The sequence below is a fragment of the Hylobates moloch genome, unplaced genomic scaffold (genome assembly GCF_009828535.3).
Source record: "Hylobates moloch isolate HMO894 unplaced genomic scaffold, HMol_V3 SCAFFOLD_11, whole genome shotgun sequence".
In the NCBI taxonomy this organism is placed as follows: Eukaryota; Metazoa; Chordata; class Mammalia; order Primates; family Hylobatidae; genus Hylobates; species Hylobates moloch.
The window spans coordinates 30,291,651-30,312,224 of NW_026652286.1; the positions used below are offsets into that span (position 1 = coordinate 30,291,651).

At 46.4% G+C, this 20,574-nt stretch overlaps 1 protein-coding gene across 1 annotated transcript in view; it reads right to left on the reverse strand.

Annotated features, from left to right (window-relative positions):
• Positions 1-1,148: 1,148 nt before the first annotated feature.
• The window catches only part of NCR3LG1 (natural killer cell cytotoxicity receptor 3 ligand 1), a 31,821-nt gene continuing 12,395 nt past the window's right edge, over positions 1,149-20,574 (reverse strand). The window contains exons 3-5 of the mRNA XM_032166511.2: positions 17,295-17,633; positions 15,681-15,778; positions 1,149-12,655 (exon numbers count right to left, since the gene is read on the reverse strand). Of these exons, the coding sequence (XP_032022402.1) occupies positions 12,149-12,655; positions 15,681-15,778; positions 17,295-17,633 (944 nt within the window). The 3' untranslated portion in view covers positions 1,149-12,148. The remainder of the gene's footprint in view (positions 12,656-15,680; positions 15,779-17,294; positions 17,634-20,574) is intronic.

Genomic DNA, 20,574 nt, shown 5'->3' on the forward strand with positions numbered 1-20,574 from the left:
CTACGTTTAGGGGTCTGTCTCCCCATCCCTAAGTCCATGGCTTCCTGAGGTCAGGGACTGTGACTCAGCACTGTGGCTGGCTTACACGGAGTAGGTGCTACATGAATTAACAAATGAATGAATGAATGAATAACGGATGGATGGCGTACAGGACGAAAACCCAGAGTTATTGCTACAGTGTGAGGCCTGCAGACAGGGCATCAGTGAGGGTCTGTCTCAGGCGGCTCCAGAGGCAGGGCCAAGGGGCCAGGAAGTTGCTGCTGCTGGTCTGAGCTCTAAGCTGCCCTCTCCCGGCACCCATGCAGTCCCCAGCGCTGATTCCCTTCCTTGCAGAGCTGACCCATTTCTGGTTTTGAGGGTGAAGGAGTGAAAGCTACTCAGAGTCAGCCCAGCATTCTAGGAGGCTGGCTCTTGCGACTCAGCTTGGCTGCCATTAAGGCCAAGGAGAAGGGCCAGACTCACTAATAAGGACCTGCTGGCAGTACCATCCTTGGAGCCCCATCCAGAGTAACCTTCCTGCACCCGTCAGGGACCTTAAGCTGCTGGTGAGTGTGAAGCCCACAGAACTGAGGGCTTAGCGCCACCTGCTGGCCACAGAGAAGACTTACTTCAGCAGAGAAAATCAGGACCACTGGTCCTAGGTTTTCCACCAACTCTGAGGGAGACCCCCAGCCTTATGGCATAACCCAGGGAGGGGCTGGAAAGCTCCAGGCATAGAGAGGCAGTTGACCAAGCCTCCCTCCTCTGCGAAGGTGTTCTTGCCCACTGATGGTGCTGCCTCCCTCTGGGGGCACCCTTTCTCTATGGCACTGGCCTCAACTGGACAAAGAAGTTCACCTGAGCGCTACTCAGCCCAGCAGGAACTTCTGTGATAATTTTGTTTGTGATATTCTGCCTCCAGGATTGCATCCCTTAGTCATCATGTGACAGCAGAGGAAGCAGTCTGGCCTGTCCACACACTATGTGCAGAGCTGTCTCGACTCCAGGGCCCCTGAAAAGGAGAAGGGAAGTACCGTGTGTCACTGTGGCTCAGCAGGACTATGAGAGAAGCACCGTTCTTCTTTGAGTTTGTAGATGAGGAAACAGGGTCAGAAAGGGTGGTGTCTTAGACCATTCAGGCTTCTATAACAAAATACCATAGACTGGGTGGCTTATAAACAATAGACGTTTATTACTCACAGTCTGGAGGCTTGGAAGTCCAAGATCAAGGTGCCAGTGGATTCAGTGTCTGCTGAAGGGCCTGTCTTTCCCCTGTAACCTTACATGGTGGAAGGTGTGAGGGAGCTCTCTGGGGCCTTGTTACATAAGGGCACTAATCCCATTCTTGAGGGTTCCACCCTCATCACCTCCCAAAGGCCCCACTTCCAAATACCATCGCCTTGGGCATTAGGATTTAACATGTGCATTTTAGGTGGACACAGACATTTAGCCTATAACAGGAAGTAACTTGCTAAGATCTCACAGCTAGTAGGAGGCAGGTCCAAGATTTCAGCCAAAGTCTGTCTAATGCCACAGCCCTGCTCTTCCCTCCCCATCTTGCCCCTAGCACACAGTCCCAGTGACCTAAGCTCCAGCTTTTAGTAGGGCTGCACCTTGTTCTAAGTGTCACATTCACCACAGGGAGAAAGTTGTCTCCAGACCAGGGGAAAGAGGGAAGGTGGAACTCAGCAAGCCCCTGGGCCTCCCTGAGATCCCAGATTGGAAATTGGCAGCAGGCTTGGCTGTTCTGTGACAGCCTAGATTATGTCCAGAACACCTATGGAGTCATTGGCACTTTTTCTGGCCCACGTGCATGGTGAGCCCTCCATCTTCTTCCTTCTTACAGGAAGACTGGGCTCTTTGCCTTCCAGGCTCTTCTTCCAGCCAGTCAGGTGTCAATGCAGCCTGACTGGGCACATCTGCCGCCCATCTGTCCCCAATTCATATCAATGGTGTGAGATGTGTCCTGGGCCTCAGTCCTGAGCTTCAGAGGGAAGGCAAGCCAGGCCACCCTCTTCCTGTGTGCTAGTCTAGAAAAACTAGCCTACTCGCACACTAGAAACTGCCCAGGCCTAACACCTGTGAATTCGGCATCTCCAGCCAATGTCACCATGAGACCCACCCGAGCCCCACTAATGTGCACCTCTGGCCCTTCTGCTGGAGAGGACTCACACAGCTTCTCCAGGGCCCACTTTCTCTCCATAGGCAGGAGGCTCTGTCCTTCACCTGAGCTCCTCCCCCACATCTTTTTCTAGGGAGAACTTTCCCAGGGAGCTTGCATTCACAGCAGGAGAGCTGCCCTGACAGTCCACAAGTCTCTGGGCTCCCCAGGACCTCTGAGGTCTCCCCAGGCCCAGATATCAGACACTCTGTGTTGTACCAAGTGTCCAGATAACTTTAGAAAGCAGACATGAATTCCATTCATCAAAGTCATGTTGACTTCAGGTCTGAAGAACAACAGATTGATTCCAGCTTGAAAGAAGCTGGGGAAAGGAAGAACAGTGGGGTTAGTCAGAGCTGGGCCAGAAGTGTCTTTTGTTGTGCTGGATTCTGGGTTATTGGCAGCCCCTCTGCCAGATCTACCCACCTAGGGCACTGACTCTATGGGAGGGGAAGCAGGTGCTACCCACACCCTATTCTAGTTCCACTCTGGGCAGGTCCAACTCTGGAGTGATGTGAAAAGCAGGCTGCCTGGACTGGCCAAACTGGGTCCAGGAGTGTGAACTTCTGCCTTTCCCCTGACCTCAATTTCTGGCAGGCACCAAGGCCAATGAGTGAAACGAGTAATACAAAATGCCTGTGCAGCTCCACAGCTTATTACCTTCAGTAGGGGAAGCAACAATGTTCAGGTATGCAGCACAGGTTGGCACTACCTAGAAGCTGTCTGTAGCTTATAGGATCCAGTTAACCCTTTTGTTAGTCATGCACCTCCCCTTCATGAAATGATATTGTTCCTTGCAGCACAAATATGTCTCAACCTCCTCCTCCCCAGATCATCAGCCCCCAATCGAAGCAAACCAGACTTTGGGTAGTCTTTCCTCTGTTTACTCTTTACTTCATTTGATCAATTCCAATTTTTTTCATAATGCCATTATTATTGAGGGAAGGGGAGTAACTTCAGGGTAATCCAGAGAGAAGCAAATGCAATACAGTTCTGACTGAGATGCATTCCTTTTTGTTAAATGCCAACTGTGTCCTTGGTTTCCCATTCACCTGGGAAGTAGAAGAATAAAAATCATTCCATAGTTCCATCCAAGGAGGGTGGCTGCAACAGTGTGCTCTTGAGCAGGCTGTCTGGGTCATCAGGAAAAGCCATTCCAGTTACTCACGCATTCTCTGAGAAATCTTGTCATCTCTGCTATCTGTCTCTGTGTAGGAACTGCCAAAGTCCTTCGGTTCCCCATCTCAAATAAGCAGAGAATGGGTTACTTCCCTCATTCTAATCCTTCAGTCCCTCCTTGTGTCCGTTTGGACCTTCCAGGAAGCAGCTTTCAAGATGGAGTTAGAAGTACAAGTGAGTAATTAGGGGTGGTTCCCGTGAAAGATAAAGGGTAGAAGCTGTAGGGGGGAAAGCCTCAGACCACAGTGCAGGCTGTGAAGGAGAGGCAGGGGGAATGAGGAGGACTAAGATGAGCCTCAGGCTACAGTACAGTAAGTCCTCACTTAATGGAGTTGATAGGATCTTGGAAACTATGACTTTAAATAAAATAATGTAGAACAAAACCAATTTTCCCATAGGCTAATTGCTATAAGAAAGAATTAAGTTCACAGCATATTTCTGGTCATAAAACACAACATCAAACTTCTAAATAAAGACCAAACACTTCAATATTTAACACTGAAATAAATGTTTACATATACATTTCAGAATGATTACTAGGCCAGGCATGGTGGCTCATGCCTGTAATCCTAGCACTTTGGGAACCCAAGGCAGGAGGACAGCTTGAGCTCAGGAGTTTGAGACCAGCCTGGACAACATAGCGAGACCTTATCTCTACAAAAACACCAAAAAAAATTAGCTAGGCATGGTGACATGCGCCTGTAGTCCCAGCTACTCAGGAAACTGAGGTGGGAGTATCGCTTGAGCCCAGGAGGTGGAGGTTGCAGTAAGCCAGATTGTGCCACTGCACTCTGGCCTGGGTGACAGAGTGAGACTTTGTCTCAAAAAACAAATTACTAAAAACAAATAATAATTACTCACCCAGTGATTCCAGTTCAGAGTTGTGGGTGGCCAGAGCCTATCCCAGTGGCTCAGAGCACTAAGTGGGCATCAACCCTGGTGAGGATGGTATCCAGCTGTAGGGCATGCTCACACCCACACCCTCACTCATTCTGGCACCATCTAAACACCTCAATTTACTGAAAGTGCTCATCTTTGCGATGTGGGAGGAAACCAGAGTACCTGATGAAAACCCACACAGAACATGCAAACTCCACACAGACAGTGGCTCAGGTTGGGAATTGATTTTTTTTTTCATCAATGTGATAACAAAATAACATCAAACAAAATGATGTTATTCTAGCACCTAATATACACTCTGAGAAAGTCTTGGCCACCCCAGATACCCGAGATCAGCAGCTGGAGATCTCGGGATATAGTTCAGTATTCCAGCATCAGCTCCCAACACGGAGCTCCTGCCTTGCTCAGTCAGTGGCAGGAGCAGTCCAGGGAGAGCATGGCACCAGCTGGAATACTGAAGCAGATCCCTGAGATCTGCAGCTGGAGCCCATCAGCTGACTGCACTCCTCACACAGGCTCCCTCTCAAAGGGGGTCTCAGAGGCACATCTCTGTGGCTACCACACCTCTTTTGGTCAAAGCTCAGCTTCCTGAGGAGTTGTAGCACTTAGCTTATGCTGTGTAACAAAGCCAGTATAAAACAGTGACTTTAAAAAACATTTTAAATATTAGTATACTAATAAAAATTAATATTTAAAATGTTTTACATATTAAAAGTATTTTCCAAGTATTTGAGAGTTGGCTCTGCCAGCTCTGCTGATCTCAGATTTGCTCACATGGAGTCAGGTGGCTGTCATCTAATCTAGCCTGGCCTCCACTGGAGCAACAAGGATGTGGTAGCCAGCATCTCTCATCCTCCAGCAGGCTAATCTGGACCTGTCCTTCTCTCAACATCATTAGAAGCACACAAGGAAGCAAATGAAGACACACAAGGCCTCTTGGGGCTTACACTTGGAACTGGCACGCCTTCACTGCTGTCTCCTTATGTTAGCAGAAAGAGGTCACATGGTTGGAGGCACTGCAAAGTTACACAGCAATGGACATGGATGCAGGGGAGGGCGAAGGATTGGAGTCATCTTTGCAAACAACTACAGGATCCAGCTGATCATAAAGGATTTGTTTTCTTTTTCCATAAGCATCATTGCTGATGTTGGGGTTATCAGCAATTAACTGATAGTTTTACAGTCTCACCAATGCACCACAATGTAGCAGTCTCTCATTGCCCAAGGTATCACCTGAAGTTGTCTCACAACCAAGAAAATTAAGGAGCATGGACCCCAAAGGTGAGGTTGGAGCAAAAGTTTAAAAAGTAAAAAAAGAAAGCTCCCCCCTGCCAAGAGGGGACCCAAAAGAGTGTTGCCATTTCACAGTTGAATAGAGGCTTTTGTAAGAAATAGATGAGTGCTGGGCATCTCATTTGCATAAAGCATGAATTTCTGGTAGTTCTACCCTATCTTCCCAGTGTGCATACAGGCCCTTAGCTTGAGTTACTTCATGTGGCTTTGTTCCCCTTACTGCGCATGTCTCAGGGGATGGAATTTTCCATTGTGGGCATCTCTGGGCAAGTTTCCTGTGTAGTCTTTCTTACCTAGGCAGCTGTGGACATGTCTAAGGCAAGCCTCCCTGTACAAGTTCTCTTATCTGTGCCTGCAGTTTGATTTTTCAAGCTGTTCTTTTGTTTGAAAGAATTTTACCGGGGACCCACCCTAACTGCCTGCCTGACTGGTTTCTTCCTTCCTCCTCTCTCATTCCCTGCTTCAGGAGTGGAGACCCCAACTGCTGTTGGGGAAAGTGGACGATGACCATTCCTGGCTGCCTCCTGCTGGAAGGGGGCGTCGTTGGGGTTACAGCAGTTAGGGCTCCTCCTGAGACTGGTCTAAGGGTCCCCAGAAGAATGGCATGTCTATGTGTGGTTCTATCTGCAGCACCATTTGGAGTTTAATAGCCTCTAAGCGAGAGGAAACAATTTCAGTTACAGTATTGAATATACAAAGTCCAAACATTAGTACAAAACACATGAGCAAAAGGGGGCCTAATAAAGGAGCTAACTAGTTCCACAAAGAAGACTGGAATCTATTCAGGAGGGATTGTAGCCAGCTGGGACTGGAGCCCGCACTTAATCTGTCAGTGTTCTAATTTGATCTTTAAGCACCTGTACATTCTCTTCTACTTGACTAGAGGTGTTGATCTAGAAGTGACATGCTTCTTTTTAAAAGTGCACAGGTACCCCCTACTTTGGCCATAAGGATATCTAGGGCCTGTCTATTTCACGTAACTACTGAGGCTAAAGAGTTTATGGATTGTTGTTGTGCTTCTATGGCTCCTACTGTTGGCTTCTACCCTTGTTGCATCATAATAGAAATATTAAGTACTGATCTTTCAAGGAGAGGAATACCAGCAAACCAGAATAGACCTCTGGCTATAGAATCCCCTATCCATGGTTTTTCTAAGATAGGATTGTCATGTGCAGGTCCTACCCAATCTTCTCTTTCAGTTAAGTCTCCATACGAGGGCATGGAAATGATAGACCTCTTTGTTCAGTGCATCTGAGATAGCACACTCGCTAGAAAAGAGGCTTGGCTAGGGATGTCCCCAGATGATGCTGCCATATCAGTGTAATTTAAAGATAATAGGTCAGGAACCACTGCCACGATAGTGCAGGTTCCCTTCCAGTGCTTTGGGAGGATTAAGTGTAGCCAGGAGCCACAAAGGAAATAAAGCCCTGTCCCCTGAAGGGCCAGTTCTAAGTTGTAGCTTGTGAGAGACACAGGCAGATCTTTCTCATATCTTAGAAGCTTCCCCCTCTTGCATATAATAGGAACATCTTTGGGATGGGGATATCCATACTCAGGATAGTCACTCACAATGCCATTTGGAATTTTACATGCTAAATGAGAAGGGTCCACCTGATAAATTGAGTTTTTTTTGTTTTGTTTTTTTGTTGTTGTTTTGTTTGTTTGTTTTGAGACGGAGTCTTACTCCATTGCCCAGGCTGGAGTGCAGTGACACAGTCTCGGCTCACTGCAACCTCTGCCTCCCGGGTTCAAACGGTTCTCCTGCCTCGGCCTCCCAAGTAGCTGGGACTACAGGCATGCACCACCACGCCTGGCTATTTTTTTTTTTTTTTTTGTATTATTAGTACAGACGGGGTTTCACCATATTGTCCAGGCTAGTCTCGAACTCCTGACTTCATCATCTACCCGCCTCAGCCTCCCAAAGTGCTGGGATTACAGCGTAAGCCACTGCACCTGGCCGACAAATGGAGTTTCAAAAGACCAGGGACACAATATGTCCTGGCCAATATCTCAGATAATGCCCCCTTGTAACAGGGGCTGTCAGTCCAGAAGTCTCCTGTTCTGTTCACCCACAGATTTGCAGGCCACTACTACTAAGCATCATACAGGGGGTCTGGAATTCCATGAGGGTGCATGTCTGGGAAGGCCCATATGTTGTTTTTTACATTATAGTGCCATGTGTCGGGGTGGTTACCATGCCATTCCCAGCAGGATTTCCAACCAGGAGGAGAGGCTGAATTCTGAAAGCCTCCTCTCCATATGGCTTCCAATTGTCTTAGATCATCCTTATTATGTCTTTTTCTCCAAACCTCCGAGCTTTCAGCAATTACAAGTATGGTGTTACAATATTTGAGATCTCCCAGGTATGGTCCTTTTCCTCTGCTTTTAAAACAGGAGGAGGCATTTGCTATTACCCCGCCAACTTTTCCTAGCCTGAGGGTGTGAAGCTTATCTTTGGGGAAAGTGTTTTCTGGCACCAGGGAGGAAATGCTTTCCTGGGCGGAGTTAGTTACTCAGTTGAAAGTGTTCCCATACCATGTTCCATTTATGCCTGACAAGTCTTTAATGGCTAAAGGTAAAGCTAACAAAGGGAATCCTAAGACAGTAAATACCAGGTCATCAAAAGGTTCCTTAGTGTTACTGAACTGAGCAAACCGCTCAGGACAGACCCAGCAATTAGTCTTGTATAAATGGGACATGGCTGATACCATAGGGGCTAAAGGGTGTGACGTTATTACCAAACCCAATAAAAAGTCCCAGCAGACTCGGCCCCACTGGGTAGAAGCTGCTTTAAATGAGGGGCCATTGTTGCTTTGGAAGTACTTAGGGAGCCCAAAGCGAGGAATTATTTAACTAATTAGTATTCTCACCACCTCAGAGGCCTTTTCTGTTCGGCATGGGAATGCCTCTACGCAGTTAATGAAGGTGTCCACCCACACCAAAAGATATTGAATGCCATTTATTTTGGGCATATGGGTGAAGTCTACCTGCCAGTCCTCCCCTGAGTAACTTCCCATCCTTTGTGTGTGGTGGGGAAGAAGCCATCTGTTAAAGGGATTATTTTTAAGAGGGTTTCACAAGCATTAACAACCTATTTGACCATTTTTAGTAGATTTTCTCCTGAGAACAATCTTTGGACGCATTGATGTCTTATGCTTTCCTAAGTGAAAGGCTCAGTGGAGCATTTTAAGAACCTTACATTGGCTGGAGGCTGGCAAGCGTACTTTGCCATCTTCTGATTGTAACCATCCTGAGGGTTGAAAAGTATACCTCGAGAGGTGGCCCATTCTATCTCTGTAGGGGAATACTGAGGCTTTATTTCCCTTATGTAGCCCTCCCAAATCAGAGGGGTCTCAAGTGTATTGGGACCTTGGGGGCCTTCTTACTGCTGACTTAGCTCTTTGGTCTGCTAGCCTGTTTCCTTTGGCTATTTCATCTACCCCCTTCTGATGCCCTCTGCAATGTCTGACCACTAATTCTCATGGGAGGAACACTGAGGATAATAGCCTGTTGATGTCTTGATGGTATTTAATGGAAGACCCATTAGTGGTGAGGAAGTGCCTTTCCTTCCAGATGGCAGCATGGGCAAGGAGAACTAGAAAGGTACACTTGGAGTCAGTATAAATGTTAGCTGTCTTTCCTTTGCTTAGTTCAACTGCTCTTGTGAAAGGGATCAGCTCAGCTGATTAAGCCCTTGTGCCTGGTGAGAGAAGCACATTTTCAATAATGTTATTTAGGGTGACTACTGCATATCCCACTTTACAGACTCCCTGTCCTACAAAAGAGCTCCCATCCATAAAGTGAGTCTGGTCTGGATTTTCTAGGGGAATTTCTTTGAGATCCTCCCTAGCAGCATAGGTTGTACAACAGTCTGTTCACAATTATGTTCAGTTTCTCCGGTTTCCTCTGGGAGGAAAGTGTCTGGGATCAGGCAAGGACAGGTTTTTAACTGCACTGCAGACTCCTCTAGCAGCAAAGCCTGATACTTGAGGAGGCAGCTGTCTGTTAGCCAGAGACTTGCTTTAGAGGACAGCAAGCCTGCCACATTATTTATGTGAGGTATAAACAGGTTATTCCCCAGGGTTAACTTGGTGGCCTCTGGGACTAGCAGGGCCACTACTGTAACTGCTCAGAGGCAAGCTGGCCATCCTTTAGCCTCCAAGTCAAGCTCTCTACTTAAGTAACCTACTGGCTGTTGAGCTGGGCCTTGAACTTGAATTAAAACTCCCTCTCAGGGCCATTCCTTTCCTTTATGATACATAAAGATTAAAGGCCTTCCCTACGGAAAGACTGGGGGCTGGTGCTTTAAGCAAGGCTTGTTTTAACTGATTAAAGGCCTTTTGACCTTCAGGTTCCCAGGTCAGGAAGTGAGTTTTAGCCACTTGAATTTCTTTTATAAGGTGATATAAAGGGCAACCTATTTTATCATACCTGGGTATCCATAACCTACAAAAACCCATAATGCCCAAGCATCCCTCAGCTGTTTGAGGGTTCTGGGGAGAGGAAGGGAGGAAATGGGATTAATCCTCTCCTCACCTAGTGCTCTTTTTCCCTTCTGACAAGACCAGACCTAGGTACTTTACCAAAGTCTGATAGAGCTGAGCCTTAGATTTTGAAACCTTATATCCCTTTCCAGCTAGGAAATTAAGGAGAGCCTCAGTGCCCTCTCAAGAAACTTCCTCAGTCAGGGCACAGAGGAGAATGTCATCTATATATTGTAAAACTTTAACCTGAGGATGGAAGAATTCAAAGAGATCTCTTGACAATACTTGCCCAAATAGGTGGGGGCTATCTCTAAATCCCAGAGGCAGTACAGTCCAGGTTAACTGGGTGGTTTGATTGGAGGGGTCTTCAAAGGCAAACAAGTATTGGGAGTCAGGGTATAAAGGTATACAGAGAAAGGCATCCTTTAGGTCCAGAACTGTGAACCATTTAGTTCCCTCAGGTATTTGAGTTAGCAAAGTATAGGGATTGGGATCTACTGGATGGACAGCCTCATTAATAAGGCAGAGGTCCTGAACTAGTCTCCATTCCCCATTGGATTTTTGCACCCCTAATATTGGGGTGTTTCAAAGGCTACTGCAAGTCCTAAAGAGGCCTTGTGCCTTTAGATTATCAATGCTGGCTTCTAGCCCTTTTCAACTTTCTGGCTTCAGGGTGTATTGTCTCTGGTTAGGAAAAAAAGTGGGATCCTTGAGGTGGATCCAGACTGGTATAGTGGTTATAGTCCGGCCACTTCTTCCCTGAGTTGCCCAAACCTCTGGGTTAATACTGGTTTCCACTAAGGGGAGGCAGTTTGTCCTGGAGCCATAAGGATGGTGGCCCCCACATGTGCTGGAATATCTCTGCCTAATAAAGGAGTGGGACTTTCAGGCATGACTAAAAAGGCCTGTGTGAACAGTAGGTCCCTCCAACTGCAGCTAATAGGTTGAGAAAAATATCAAGTTAAAGTCTTTCCTGAGATGCCCATCATGGTTGTGCTATGGGAGGAATGAAGGTCTGAACTGGAGAGGAAAACAGAAGACTGGCTCCAGTGTCCAGAAAGAAGTCTACCTTCCTCCCTTCGAACTCCAGAATCACCTGGGTCTCCTGGGTAGTAACAGCAGTCTGAGCCACTGGAGCCAGGGAGTTGAGCCCCAGGACCCATCAGTCCTGCTGGACCATTTGTGAGACTGGCTCTGGACTCAGTGACCTATGCCTCCCCGGACAGTCTGCCTTCCAGTGGTCCCCACTGTATACTGGACAGGCTTGAGGTGGCTTCTTCTTGCTGCCTGGGAGTCCCTTTTGAAGTGCCCTGGTTTGCCACACTGGCAGCAACTAGCAGGTGCACCTTGGGGATACTGGGTTTTATACAAAGTGGCCACCAGAGTCTCTGCCTTTTTCTTGTGTTTCCTCTCCTTCTCCTGGGCCTCCTCCTGGTCCCTATTATAAAAGACTGAGGTGGCTACCTTCAGGAGGTTTTCTAAGGTGCTATCTGGTCCCATGGCCTGTTTCTCTAGAGCTTCCTTCTGATATCAGGGGCTGTCTGAGTAATAAATTTGTCTTTCAAAATTAGCTGTCCCTCAATTGAATTATTTATGTGAGGTATAAACATACCTCACAGGAGACAGGGAAGTGTGTTTCACTACAGCCTCTCTCAGCCGTTCCAAAAAGGCTGAGGGATTTTCATCTAGTTCTTGATCTATCATGGAGAGTTTGGGGTAATTAAGAAGCTTGGCTCTGGTCCTCTGTAAGTACTCTAATAAGCACATTTGAAAATGTTTTCTTTGCCACTCATCTAAGGTACCAATGGGGTCCCGATTATGTTGTTCAAGGGGCACTGCCTCCCTTCCTATTGGGTATATGAATGCTGGTTCTTTCTCACCTTCTTTCCTTATTGAGTGGCTATAGAAGACATGTTGTTCATCTCTGAATTTTTCTGCTGTCTGCAGGGCTACCTGTTTCTCTGCAGTAGTTAGAGTTTAAGAGCAACAATAACATCACTCCAAGTAAAGTCAAACACCTGAGTTAGGTTTTGGAAAACCACTATATATCTATCAGGTCATCAGAGAACTTGCCCAGGTCCCCCTTTATTTGCCCAAGGTCCTGTAATGAAAAGGGAACTTGGACCCTCGTGCCACCACATCCATCAGGCATTTACTGTAGGGGTAACAGTAAAGTTGGGGGTTGGGAGGGTAGAACTGGAGTTGTTGATGTTGTGGCTGGAGGAGGTTCCAGATAAGGGGGACAGGAAGGATTGGGGCATCCAGGAACTGCATCCGAGTGTTCCCTAGGGGTTTGTTTCTCAGACTTTGGGGAATTATCATCTATGGACTTGCCTGATGTAACTGTTAGGAAAGCAGGGTCAATTCCACAACACTGACAAAGATCTGGGTTGTCTCGCAAGGCAAAGAAGGCTTGCACATAAGGAACCTCGGACCATTTGTCCTCCTGTCTGCAGAAAACATCTAGTTGTTGAATGGTATTAATATTAATACTTCCCTCAGGAGGCCAGGCCTCCCCATCCTGCAGCTGGTAAGATGGCCATGCCTGAGTGCAAAAGAATACGAGGTGCTCTTTCTTCAGAGTCTGAGTGTCAAAGGAGTTCCAGTGTTTCAGAATGCACTTGAGAGGAGTATAGGCTGAAGATGATTTGTTACACATCTAGAAAAAGAGGAGAGAAAAGGCATCCCTTAGTCTCCTTTGTCCTTCTGGAGTGACCAAGGGCAGACAGAAAAATAGAAAGGGCCCCCTTCTCCTCTTCCCTCCCATTTCCTCAGGTTCCTGGTGACCATTATAGGTGCTGCCCATGGATCCAAGTATGACCTTCACCTGTGAATCCGGAGGAGCTAGCTTATGCTCACCTGCACAAGGCCCTAGCTCTCTGCCCTGCTGGTTTCCTAGGCCTACTTGGCCCATAAGGCTCCTGAGATTCCCTAGAACCCTGGGAGAGATTGTGCAGTAGTTGAATTTGGGCAAGACCCTTTAAGGAAGGGGACATCTTAACTCTATCCTTACATCCTCTTACTACCACCCAGGCAAAGTTATGAATTCCTAGAGAATGAGACCAATTGTTTTCTAAACATAAGATCCCTTTCTCACTTAGATGCCAGTGTAGCTGTGTACAGAACAGATGCCTCAAAAGAATGTAAAAATTGAATGGCTGTTCTCCCTCCGATGGGGATAACACTGAGGCTAAAATCTGTCTTGCCAGGGTGGCTTCCTCCCGGCTGTTGAAAGGGGAGTTTTTCTGCTTACAAATAGGGTATGGGGCCTGATCACTGAAAGAGGGACATAAGACGGAAAGGAATCAGGGAACTAGAGGTTTTGGGCAAAGGGCTGACAAGGCTTCTCACGAGAAAAATCCCATCCCACTAGGTGACACTGTAGGGTTTGAAATGTTAGGAAAAAACTCTACAAATTCTTTCCAAGCAGAGGTCAGAAAGGGAGGTTTGGGGCTTAATAGGCTGTCCCCATAATATGCTGTCCAGTAGAAAAAAACTAGTTTGTCTCATAGAGGGAATGCTTAAATTCATTGGGCAATGCTGAGCTCTTACATTGAGGAAAAACAACCCGATGGAGAAAAGGGTATTTGCTCAGGGTGAAACATCCCCCTATACAGTGCCAGGAATGTCTATAACGGGGGGACACAAAGGCCCTAAGTGAAAGTTTAGCCTGAAATCTTGAAGTCCCTCTGTCGCAAGGAAATCACAAAAACAAAAATTATTTGAGTTACATTCCTGGTTACTAAGGCACTTGCTGACTTTGCTTAACAGGATTATCTCCCCATACCATAAAAACACCCATAACATTGCATACAAAGAAGGAATAGGAGACATAGTAGCCACAAAAAGCAAGGAAGAAAATGCAATAGAAAAGTCTGGAAGTCCTGGTGCCAACACTCTGATGGGCTGTCGGGGGCTGGAGTTAGTCCAGGGACCTTCAGGTAACACTGAGGAGTAGCCTCAAACAGAAACCTTCAGTTGTCCCAGGACCTCCTTCTAGCCCATGTGACAGCTAAGTCCTCTGTGAAAGGGAACTGGATTGGAACAGAGCCAACATTCCCAACACCTGAGGGTGAAGGGGGACTGACAAAGTCCTCTCCAGCAAGCCTGTCTCTTAAGTCTCATACAGTTGGCAGCCACTCTAAAAGCTTTTAACTGGCCCAGTGTTTTGTTCAGTCTTCAGGAAAAAATCTGAGGACAAGAAGCCTCTGAAATGAAAGTAAAGAGTTTGGAGGTCCGCCTCCTACTCACCCTTCCAATGTTTCCTGGCCAACGCACCAAAATGTTAGTCTCGTCAATGCACCACAATGTAGTGGTCTCTCATTGCCCAAGGTATCACCTGAAGTTCTTTGTCTTGAGACCAAGAAAATTAAGGAGTGTGGACCCCAAAGATGAAGTTGAAGTGAAAGTTTAATAAGCGAAAGAAGAAAGCACTCCACTGCAGAGAGGGGGCCCAAAAGAGGGTTGCCATTTCACAGCTGAATACAAAGGCATAAGGCACACATTTCTGGTAGCTCCACCCCATCCTCGTAGTGTGCATGCAAGCCCTTAGCTTGAGTTACTCCATGTGGCTTTGTTCCCCTTACTGGGCATGTGTCAGGGGATGGAATTTTCTATTGTGGGCATGTCTAGGCAAGTCTCCTGTGTAGGCTTGTTTTAATCTATGTGGCTGTGGGCATGTTTTAGGCAAGCCCCCCATACAAGTTCCCTTATCTGCAGTTTGATTTTTCAGGCTGTTCTTTTGTTTGAAGGAATTTGACTGACGGCCCACCCTAACTGCCTGCCTGACTAGTTTCTTCCTTCCTCCTCTCTCAATAGCACCTGAATACCAGAGACAGAGAAAGGCAAGAAATATGACAACAGTCACAGATACCACAAGAAACATTTGAAAACCACTTTTTATCCAGTTTTCTCATTGGCCTGGATCCAACAGGAATAAGTCTCCTGAATCTAAATGGCCAACTTTAGATAGTCATTTTTCTTAATTGATTATTCCACTTCTCCTAAAGTATTTATAATGAGATGTACTAGCTGTTGTGCAGATTTTGCCTTGACAGGCCCATAAATAATTGAGGGCCCTTTTATTATCTAAAACTATTTTAACCAACACATTTACACAGGTCTCTTGGGCCTCTAAAGCTTGAGCTGTTTTATTTACTATTTGGGCCATAGTCAGGGATAAAAATGTTTAGAAACATGTTTTAGTTTAGAAATACCTAGTGAGGGTTAGAAATTCTTAGTCAAACTAATGAAATCTGGTGGTAGGTTACTGACCAGATAAAAGATGAGGAATTCCCCTCTCTGAGCCATAGTTTCTAAATGTGTGAGAAAAACAAGCAGCCCACACATAGTTCAGGGCCTGGTCTGAACACTGAAGTCTGGTTCATTCACAGAGATGTAATACTTGCTTAGTATGGAGAGACAGAGGGAGGCTTTACAACACATCACCCCAGAGTCACAAACCACCATACAGAGGTCAGATGGCATGTGACAGCTAGGTCCTCTGTGATAGGAAACTAGATTGGAACACAGCCAACATTCCCAACACCTGATGGTGAAGGGGGACTGATAAAGTCCTTTCCAGCAGGCCTGTCCCTTGAGGCTCGTAAGGTTGGCAGCAGTTGCTCTAAAAGCTTTTTACTAGCCCAAGACACAAGGCTGAACTTTGCTTTGGAGCCCCTTACCTTTTTCCAAGGAAACAAAACAATTAATAAAATCAGTCCAACACCAATGAGCGAAATAGACCACCAATGACTGGAAAAGATATCTGTCTTCTCAGGTTCTGCAGAGAGAGAAGGAAAACATTAACAGGAAACCTACTGGCAAGGGCCAGAGAAACCACACAACTGCTGCTGGGATCTGTGTGGTTGTGTCATCCTCCTTGTCAGAGATTTAACCACCAGCCCTCTGCCACATGTCTCAGCGTCTCCATTCCTATCACATACACCTCCACACATCGAACAGTATATGTAGTGCTTACCAAACATATGGAAGATGAACACCACATACCACATAATTGTGCTTCCCTCATCTTCAAACCTTGTGTAATATGACACCATCTTCTATCCCTATGTGCATACCACATAGACAACCGCTCGTACCATACATGCAAGGTATATTTCCATTTCATACTCCCCATGGACACACATACCCTCCCTGCATCCCTGCACACACCACCCACACACACACCTAGTCCTCACTTCCAAGAATAATTCCTCTCTCCCCAGGGTCATCCTGGGCCCCATCTGGCATAGCCTGACCACATTCCTCAGTGCCCCCAGTCACTCCCTGCCTTCCTTACTCTTCTCAGCCCCAGGGAGATGCATTTTACCAGCAGAGCCACCCCTACCCAAGACCAGAGCTATGATCAAGGCATATGAGCTCAAAAAGCCCCACCCCACCAGCAGGAGTGGGTCTGCCATGAACTGTGTTTTAAGGATCCAGTGTGCATGGGGAAGGCACTGAGCATTTGCAGAACCACTCTACTGTAGCCTCCCCATCTTGGGACACAGCCCATAAGCAAGACTACTGGCCGGGTGCAGTGGCTCATGCCTGTAATCCCAGCGATTTGGGAGGCCAAGGCGGGCGGATCACCTGAGGTCAGGAGTTCAAGACCAGCCTGACCAACATGGAGAAACCCCAACTCTACTAAAAATACAAAATTAGCTGTGCGTGGTGGTGCATGCCTGTAGTACCAGCTACTCAGGAGGCTGAGGCAGGAGAATCACTTGAACACGGGAGGCAGAGGTTGCGGTGAGCTGAAATCACACTATTACACTCCAGCCTGGGCAACAAGAGCGAAACTCAGTATCAAAAAAAAAAAAGACAAGACTACTGTTTCAGCCTCTACCAGCCAACAGTTTACAGTGGACCTAGAGCCTGATTAGAAGGGCTGCTAGCAGGACTGGTCCCTGGCCCCTGATAGCCCCTTATCCTCAGGGAACATGGGTAGGATACTGTCCCCATTCCCCTAGCAGCTGGCAGGTTTCCTATTTCAACCCATATGGACCATCCAAAATCCTGAAGTTGTCATGAGCTGACAAGCAGCCCTGCTCCACCTGATGACTACGGTCACCACTCTCCACCTATTAGACTATCACCTGCCCAGGTGTAGGGACCTAGGCTGGACTGCTGACTCTGGGGCTGAGCTAGGCCAGACCCCAGCTTGGTCCTTCCAGTCCAAGCTTTCTCCCCTTCCCCTTCAGTCCCCAGCTAAGACCCTGGGCTGAGTGGGAATAAGTCTTATGTTATAGTCCCTCAAGGCAAGGAAGAGAAGAAATATCCAGAAAGACCCTTACCAGAAAGATTGTGCGGAGCAGCAGTCAGGGTAAAGTTGTTCCTCAAGGAGGTACGCGAGGACTCATGCCATACTACACACTGGTAGACAGTCCCAGGGTCTTCCTGAGAGGAGTTCAGCTTCAAGCGGCTAGTGACATTAAATGTACCATCCATATTCTTGATGGTGGGACCAGTGATGATGTCCTCAGAAATCTCTATGGGATGGGGAAACTTCTGGGTCCACTTCTTCCATGTTATATTAATAGCCTCTGGGTAGAACCCACTTGACTCACACACATATTTGCTCTCATTCTCTTTCACCACCGCTTGATCCGGAAACAATCTGCTGACTGGGGGAGCTGCCAGGGAAAAAAAATCATACAGAGTTGGGCCCAGCACCCTTTTATCCCCGCCACACCTTACGCTAACTGGCTTCTATCATACGCTCACACCTATGCATCACTGCTCCTGTAGCCAGATAAGACAAAAAACACAGGCTGCCTACTCTTTTTAAAGATGGGGACTCTAAGGCACAGGTAATGCTGCAACCATGTCCAGCAATGAGCTGGAGATTTACAATACCAGACTGGGCACTCCTTAAAGGTAGGGAGGGATTAGCTTATTATCAGCCTGACATCTGAGCCACGCCAAGCCTTCAGGACACGTAAGTGACTGAATGCAAGTCAGCTTGGGCTAAATATTCTGGGTATGTTGGTGCCGGTGCCAACCGGGTGTTGACATGCTGTGACCACAACTCTCACAGCAATTTTGTAAAGCAGAGTTTTCTTAAGCTGTGTTGTGCCACAGACACCTTTCATAATCTGAGGAAAGCCTTGGAACACTGTTGTGGTAGAGACTGCTAATTGCTCTTCAATTTCCATTCTGTGCATTTTTAGCTGGCCATGACATATCCAGATTAAAGCTGTATCACCCAACCTCCTCTGCAGGTATGTTTGGCCATGCAAACTCAGGGGTCTAGTAGGCCTGGATTTAAGCAAAAGTGGCAAGAGCAACTTCTAGGAAGTTTCCTTAAATTAAAAGGATGTCTTAAAAGACTGTCTCTCTCTCTCTCTCTCCTTCATATTTCCTGCAGAATGTTTGGAATACTATGTGATGACTGGAGATGGATAAGCCATTTCCAAACAAACACAAGGTGGACTATACATATTGAAGACGGCAGAGTGACAAGATAAAAGGATCATGGGTCCCAGATGATCACAGAGCTAGCTGCCATATCTGCCCTGGGCTGGCTACATTAGTGTGAAGGAAAAATAAACTGCCATTTCCAAAGCCACTATTGACTTCCAGGTTTCCCTCTCACATGACAGGTCATCACTCCCACCCTATAATAAGAACAAAAGCTGAACAAATTGAAAATCAACAACTTTTCTTAGATTCCTCAGAGAATTGAAGTGACAGGGCAAACTGCCACTCAGAAAACTGGAGAAAGAAGGAGATTAAGAAAATTACAGCTAAGATCAAATTACCTCATGCAGAAGCTGCTGGAGTCATAAACTGGTAGAAGTACTTAAGCAGTAACTCCGACAAACTGCTAAAGGATGAGTGTGGACTAGCTTGAGAATAAAAACCTCCTCAGGTCCTGGTCTTAGGGATGCTACCATACTTTCATGGGTTTTCATCCTCGTGACCCAGTCTTGGGGACGCTATCACACTGTCATGAGTTTTACTTCCAGGAACCCCACCAGATTCTCACAGTAAAGAGCCAAGAAAAATCTCCTCCTCTTTCTGGGGGATGGAAAGAAGTAATCATTTTAAAATACACCTAGATTATTCCCTCCATCTCAAGGGAAGATGTCAGAGCCTTATCTGACCTGAGAGAAGAAAATTAGCCAACTCCAGCTGTCTATAGCCTTTCTGTATTACTTAAGAAGAGAGACAGAGAAAAGGCTAAGAAACACTTCTGAAGGCCACAGTCCAGCAGCTCAGACCACTAAAAGAATAAGATTTAATCATAAAAGTATAAACGGATTCTCCTCCAACACTTTACTACCACATCAACAGGGCTCCAGTATAATAACAGAAGATTATAAGTGAGAGAGCTACAAGGCATAGAACCTATTTAAGGAGTTCATAAGGAAACTCAAAAACAACAGGAAAGGAGAGAAAAAAACACTAGAGAAACTGAAGTCTCTGGCACCTATAGCTACAATAAGCATTAAACACAACCCAGCTCCTAGCCAAATTAACATAAAGCCGCATAATAAAAGCCTATTACCTGACACATGATATCTCTCTTTCAACTGAAAAATTACAAGACATGCTAAAAAATACATAAAAGCAAAGCAAACATCAGGTATGACACAGATTTTAGAATTATCATATAGGGAATTTTTAAAAACTATAATTAAAATGTCAAGAGCACTAACAGAAAGAGCAGATAACATGCACAAACAGATGGGTAATATAAGCAGAGTGATGGAAATGCTAAGAACGAAACAAAAGTGAATGCTAGAACTCAAAATACCAATAAAGAAATGAAGAATGCCTTCAGTGGGTTCAACAGTAGACTTGAAACTGACAAGGAGTCTGGGCGCAATGGCTCACACCTATAATCCCAGCACTTTGGGAGGCCGAGGTGGGTGGGTCACCTGAGGTCAGGAGTTTGAGACCAGCCTGACCAACATGGAGAAACCCCATTTCTACTAAAAATGCAAAATTAGCCGGGCGTGGTGGCACATGTCTGTAATCACAGCTACTTGGGAGGCTGAGGCAGGAGAATCACTTGAACCCAGGAGGTGGAGGTTGCAGTGACCTGAGATCGCGCCACTGCACTCCAGACTGGGCAACAAGAGCAAAACTCCATCTCAAAAAAAAAAAAAAAAAAGAAACTAACAAGGAAAGAATCAGTGAGCTTGAAGATGTTAATAGAAACTTCCCAAACTGGGCACGGTGTGGTGGCTCACACCTATAATCCAAGCACTTTGGGAGGTCAAGGTGGGCAGATTGCTTGAGGTCAGGAGTTGGCGACCACCCTGTCCAACATGGCAAAACCCCGTCTCTACTTAAAAAACAAAAATTAGCTGGCATGGTTGTGCACACCTGTAGTCCCAGCTACTCAGGAGGCTGAGGCGCAAGAATCACTTGAACCTGGGAAGCAGAGGTTGCAGTAAGCCGAGATCCCGCCATTGCACTCCAGCCTGGGAGACAGAGTGAGACCCTGTCACAAAAAAAATTTTAAAAAAAGAAACTTCCCAAACTGAAATACAAGGAGAAGAAGAATTAAAAAAAAAAAACAAAAACAAAAACAGAATATCCAAGAACTGTGGAATACTGCAAAAG